The sequence below is a fragment of the Oxyura jamaicensis genome, assembly GCF_011077185.1.
Source record: "Oxyura jamaicensis isolate SHBP4307 breed ruddy duck chromosome 5 unlocalized genomic scaffold, BPBGC_Ojam_1.0 oxy5_random_OJ71729, whole genome shotgun sequence".
NCBI classification, from domain to species: Eukaryota; Metazoa; Chordata; class Aves; order Anseriformes; family Anatidae; genus Oxyura; species Oxyura jamaicensis.
In genome coordinates, this window is record NW_023303937.1 from 1 (window position 1) to 5,894 (window position 5,894).

Here is a 5,894-nt window from a genome sequence, read left to right on the forward strand (position 1 = left end):
CCCGCGCGCCGATTGGCCGCGCCGCACGCACGTCTCCGCTGCGCGCCAATGAAGGGCGGGGAAGGCGGCCGCGCGGCGGTGACGTCAGCGGGCGCGCGGATTGGCCGCGCCGGTCCCGCCCCGGGCCGCGACCCCGACGGCCCCGGGACCGGCCCCGGCGGGGGTGTGAGGCGCAGGGGCGGGCAGGCGGCAGTACACAACGCTCTTTATTTACATCCCTATAAAAATGGAAAGTTACAAACGGTACCGGGGCGCAACCGGCAGAGCCCCGCGCCCGGCGGCGGGCACCGGGGCGGCCGCGGGGCCCCGGCTGTGCAAATGCTCCGCGTGCCGGTACAAGCCGCGCGCGCCGGGGGGGGCCGGGCCCCGGCGGCGGGGTGAAGGGGGGGCGGCGGGGAAGACGAGGCGAGTGTGCAAAGAGGCGCGGGGGCGGCCGCGGGCTCCCGGTACCGGGCTCCCCGCCCGGGGGCACCGGGGGAGCCGCCCGCCCCGGTGCCGACGAGCCGCGGGGGGGCTCCTACCCGCTGGCGGGCGCTAAGCTGGCGCCGGGGAGGAGGGGGCGGGCGGCGGGGCGGCCGCGGGAGGCGGCCCCGGTCGCGGCCCCCGGGTGCCGCCGCTCACTGCAGCTTTGTCTCCAGCAGGTTGAGCTTCTGCTGGTCGACGTAGCGAGAGAAGAGGGAGAGCAGGTTGGAGGGGGGGGACACCGGCTTCGCCAGGGCCGCCGCCGGGATCCGCAGGAGCTCCCGGGTCGCCAGCAGCATCAGCTCCGTCCTGCGGGGACACGGCGCTCAGAGGGGGCGGGGCGTGGCCTCGGGCACCGGGGAGCCGAGCCGCCCCCGGCCCTGCCCCGGGGATCCCCCGCTTCCGCCCCGGCTCTCACCACTGGTTGTCCTGCATCAGCTCCGTGCTGGTGTCTGAACTCTGCAGCTCCTCCCCGCGGCTCAGCACCAGGTAGAGCAGGGACAGGCCGAACTGCGGGGACAGGCAGCAGGCGTCAGGGGGCCCCGCGGCAGCTGCCGGGGGCCGGCTGGGCGCTGGGGGGCAGCTGCAGCCCCCCCGGGGGGGCGGGGAGGCGCACCTTGTTTTGGAGCACAGCAGCGAGGTGCAGGTTGGTGGGCGCCGGCGCGGTTGCGCTCTGAGGTAGGTTGGTGAGCTGCTGCACAAGGCTGGTGACCGTCCCCAGGGGGAGGTGGTAGAGGACGTGCGAGAAGGGCCTCAGCAGGCAGGGCAGCACCTGCAGGGAGCGGCAGCGCGGTCAGAGGGCCCCGCGTGCCCACAGCCTCCTCCCCTGTCCCCACAGCTGCTTTTAATTCAGGCTGGTGGCTTCCCTGCTGAAGTCGCCCCCCTGTTCTCCAAAGGAGCTGGGGCTGAGTTTGCAGAGCCCTGTTTTCACACTAAGCTCTGGCCCAGAAGAGGAGGCCGCTGTTGTCACCCAGCGACGCAGAGGCGTGGGCAGCCCTGGGGCAGGCGGTGCTGGAGAGGAGACCCCAGCTCGGGGCCCAACCGAGGGGAACCCTCCCAGCCCCGGCGCGCGGTCACCTCGTCCTGAGCGTCCTTCTTGATGAGGAAGGGCAGGTTCCTGGCCGTCGCCATGAGGACGTCGGCCGCTTGCTCGGGCGACAGGAAGGGGAGGATGCGGGCCACCAGGCGCTTTCCTTTCCGGATGCACATGATCTGCATGAAGTGGTCATCGCTCGGCCTGCCGCAGAGGGGAGGAAGGAGCTGGCTCAGCGGGGCGCTGGAGTGCTCCTGGGGGGTTCCCAGAGGCACCCTGACACCACGGCAGACACCGGTGTCCAAAAAGGGGGCCGGGGAGAGCAGTGACGCCCCCGTGTCCATCCCGCCTGTGTGATGGGAAGTGGCACCAGCTGCTGCGAGCGCCCACGGGCCGCAGCCTCCAGGTCCACTCACCTCTCCTGCCCGGGCGCCTTCCCCCTCAGATTGTCGTACATATCGCAGATCTTCTGCTTCCTCTCGCCCATCAGGGCCGGCCGCTCGCCTTCCAGGCTCAGGAGGTAGCGTCGCTCGTAGTCCTCCACGTCCAGGAGGAGGCTGTACGTCTGCAGGACAGACGGCGATCGGCACGGGGCAGGGGCCGAGGGAAGCAGCCCCGCGGGGAGGCAGGGCACGCAGCTCACCTTCTCGATGGTGACCAGCGTCTGGCGCCTCTTGTCCCGGACCTGCTTCTCCTTCGTCTCCTGCCGGGAGGGACGGAGCAGGTCAGCGCACGGCGGCTCCCGCCGCGGGGCCTCACCCGCAGGAAGGGGCAGGACTCACGTCATCCTCGCCGCGGGAGGTCACCACCGCGTCGATCATCTTCCGCGGGTTGTTCACGCTGGACACCGTCAGCTTCCCGAGCGAGCCCTCGAACTGCACTGCAGGGGCGGGAGGGGCGTGGGGACGTCAGCCCCACGGCACCTGCTTCGCCTCCGGCCCCGGAGGAGCTGCTCTCTCTCACGCAGAGCTGGGGTGCCCGGAGAAGGGGGCGCTGACCTGGTTTGTAGGCGTGCTCCAGCTTCGCCACCTGAGGGGTGATGAGTTTGGTGCGTTCCTTCTTGGGGCCGTCCCCGTGGACTTCCTCAGCTGCCGCCAACTTTTCCAGCTTCTGGAAGTAGTTCTGAGGGGGGGGAGAGGAGAGGTTGGGACCCCGGAAACGCAGCAGGCGAGGACCGAGGCAACGCGCGGCCTCCCCAGCCTGTGCCCCATCCTCCTCCCAGGACACGGGGAGACGCTCACGTCCTCCTCGAGGCGACGGAGCTGGAGGCTGCTCCTCAGCCCCCCCTTTCTCCAAAGGGGGGCTCCTCCCTCCCCGGCGCTCGCCTCGCCGGTACCTGGTAGTAATAGTCGTCCAGGTAGGGGTCAGTGCTCTGCAGCTGCATCATCTGGATCTTGGACACCCAGTCCTTCTCCCGCTGCAGCATGAGGTTGGCGTAGGGGTCTTTGCGTGCCTGCTCCTGGTGGCTGCCCCGGTGGCCCCCTCGGTCCCCCACCGAGCCGTTGAGGCTGCGGTGCTGGCTGGCAGGAGGCAAGAAGGGCACCCGTGAGCACACAGGAGCTACAGGAAGGGACAGAGAGCGGTGCACAGGCTAGCCCCGGCAGCACGGGCCCCCCCGGAGCAGGGGGGATGCCCCCCCCGTGCCGGGCAGCCCCTCTCCCCGCGCTCCTGCCCACCCGCTGCTCACTTTCGGCTCTGCTGCTGCCGCTGGTGCAGGAGGCGGCGGTGCTGGGGGTGCAGGTGGGTCGTGTCTGGCCGGAACATCTGCGGCTGGGGCCTGCGGGGAGCCGAGGGCTTGGGGTGAGCACGGGGCAGGCGCATGGCCCCGGGGAGGGGGGCGCGGCGCCTACCTCAAGCCCTGCAGGTGGGATGCGGGGCCCGGCGGGGGCTGCGGCTGCGATGGGGGCGGCGGAGCTGGGGCAGCCCCGAAGAAGGCACGAAAGCCGCCGGCTGGAGACATCATCTGCCCCACTCTGCCCTGCAGCAGCTTGGGGTTGACGGAGGGCAGAGGGCTCCCGACGAGGCCCGAGACTCGGGCAAACTGGCTGGGAGACATCCGGCCGGCCTGGGGGGTGGAGGGAGCACAAATCAGCCCCGAGGGGGGAGGGGGGAAGAAAAGGGCTGGGTGGCCACGCTCCGTGAGGTGTGAAGAGGAAGACAGGACGCCCGCCAGGGGGGCAGCGAGCGGGGCGATACCTGGGCTCCTCCGAGCAGCTGCGCTCTCTGCAGGTGGGTGAGGACGGGAGAGACGCTGTGGGGGAACGGGTGGCCCAGCAGGGAGGAGTTCTGGGGGAAAAGAAGGGAGCGGGGCTGCCTGTCACAGCCCTGGCACGGCGACGCAGCCAGGGCGCTCGGAACGGCCGCAGGAAGGAGCGAGGGGCGTCCCAGTACCGGTACGTTGCAGAGCTGGTTGGGGGACATCCTCTCGCCGTAGGGAGCGGGGTAGCGCTGCTGCATGCTGGCCCGGATGTGGACCGGCTTCGGACACAAGATCTAGGAGCAAGGAAACAGCGCGCTTCAGCTGCTGGCTCCTCACACAGCAGCCCCCGTGCACCACTGGCTCTCGGGGCGGTACCTGCTGGTTGAAACTGGGCACGGCAGCCTGCTTGGGAGGGGTGCCGATGGGGACCGCTCGCACCGGGGGGGCTGCCGATGACAGGGGAGGACGAGCGGCGGGGCAGCGCCCGCTCGGAGGGGTCCCTCTCTTCCTCCCGAGCCTGCGGGGGTCTCTGGGGCAGAGCATAGTCCAGCACGGACACCGACGGCATCTCCTGCGAGTGGAAACGGAGGAGCCCCCCCAGCGATAAGTCCCGGGCCTGAGCACGGTGGCAAGTCCCCGCCACATCTGCACAGGCTTTTGGGCACTGGGGAAGCACGATGGGGCGCAGAGCTCCTCCACGTCCCAGCATGTTTCCCTGGTGTCAGAGACCCCCATGTCACAGCCAGCATTCCTGGAAAGCAGGGAGAGGGCTGGCCCTGCAGCACTTAAAACCCTAACTCTTAATCTGTTGATGACCAAAAAGACGAATGCCTTGAGAAACCAGCGTTCCTAAATCTTCAGCACTGACACCCGCAGGGATAGCGCTGCGTCCCCCAGCCTGAAGAGAGCAGGCAGGACCAGGGGATGGCATCCAAAAACTGCCCACCTGCGGGCCACAGAGCCACAGAATAACCCAAGGTGGAAGGGACCAGTAATGATTGTTGGGCCCAACTCCTAGCTCTGCACAGGACCGCCCCAAATCGAACCATCTCTCTGGGAGCACTGTCCAAATAACTCCTGAACTCCAGCAGCTCAGTGCCATGACCACTGCCCTGGGGAGCCTGTCCCAGTGCCCGGCCACCCTCTGGGTGCAGAACCTTTCCCTAACCCCCAGCCTGACCCTCCCCTGTCCCAGCTCCGTGCTGTTCCCTCGGGTCCTGTCGCTGTCCCCAAGAGCAGAGCTCAGCGCCTGCCCCTCCGCTCCCCTTGCTGCAGGCCACCATGAGGCCTCCCCTCAGCCTGCTCTGTGTGAGCTGAACAAACCCAGGGACCTCAGCCGTCCCTCGGAAGTCTTCCCCGCTAAACCCTTCCCCACCTTCGCAGCCCTTCTGGGACCGTCCTCCAGCAGCTCTGCCCCCCAGGCAGGCAGCAAAGCCCCCCGGGGCAGGGCTCGCCCCGCCGTACCTGAGCGAGCAGCGGCCCCCGGATGCGCCGCAGCACGGCGGGGCCGTCCCAGATGCCGGCGTTGAGCGGCGCGGGCTGCGCGCCGGGGGCCCTGGTGTGCACGGCCCGCATGATGGCCGGGTCCTCCAGCTCGCTGTCGATGACCAGCCGCGTCAGCCGCTCCGCCAGCGTGTCCTCGGGCTCGCCCAGCAGCTCCGCATCCTCGCCGCCCGGCACGGCCCGCTGCCCCCCGCCCAGCGGCTTGTCCTCCAGCTCGGCCAGCCGCTCGTGGGCCTCCTGCCAGTCGTCGTCTGCGCGGGGACACGGCGGGGGGGGGGGGGGGGGGGGGAAGGGGGCGGGGGTGAGCGGCTGCCGGGGGAGCGGGAGGGACCGGGGGGGAAGCCCGGGGGGACACCGGGGCGGGGGGGACGAGCGCTCACCGACGGCGCCGGCCCCGAAGGTGTCATCGTTGAACTGGTCGATGTCCTCGTCCTCCTCGCCCAGCGCCTGGAAGCCGTCCTCCTCCTCGTCCAGCGGGCACTCCTCCGGGGACTGCGGCGGCGGCACCGGTCAGCGCGCTGGCACCGGCGCCGGGACCCGCGGCCGGGACCCGAACCGGCGCCGAGAACCCGGACCGGGCTCGGGACCCGCACCGGGCCCGGGCCCGCGGACACCGGCCCCGCCGCCCCGCTCCCCGCCCGCCCCCGCTCACCGGGTACCGGAACATGGCGGCGGCGGCGGCGGCGCCCCCCGCCC

The 5,894-nt window shown here is 70.9% G+C and overlaps 1 protein-coding gene across 1 annotated transcript; it reads right to left on the minus strand.

Annotated features, from left to right (window-relative positions):
• Nucleotides 1-566: 566 nt before the first annotated feature.
• On the minus strand, nucleotides 567-5,888 carry PATL1 (PAT1 homolog 1, processing body mRNA decay factor). The gene is given in 18 exon segments (XM_035311598.1): nucleotides 567-771; nucleotides 881-972; nucleotides 1,079-1,234; nucleotides 1,540-1,699; nucleotides 1,912-2,060; nucleotides 2,139-2,198; nucleotides 2,278-2,375; nucleotides 2,494-2,617; nucleotides 2,832-3,015; nucleotides 3,183-3,272; nucleotides 3,346-3,560; nucleotides 3,692-3,781; nucleotides 3,887-3,988; nucleotides 4,071-4,139; nucleotides 4,141-4,266; nucleotides 5,160-5,449; nucleotides 5,579-5,690; nucleotides 5,851-5,888. Coding segments are annotated over 18 exon segments (2,286 nt in total). The 5' UTR covers nucleotides 5,866-5,888; the 3' UTR covers nucleotides 567-617.
• Nucleotides 5,889-5,894: the final 6 nt, after the last annotated feature.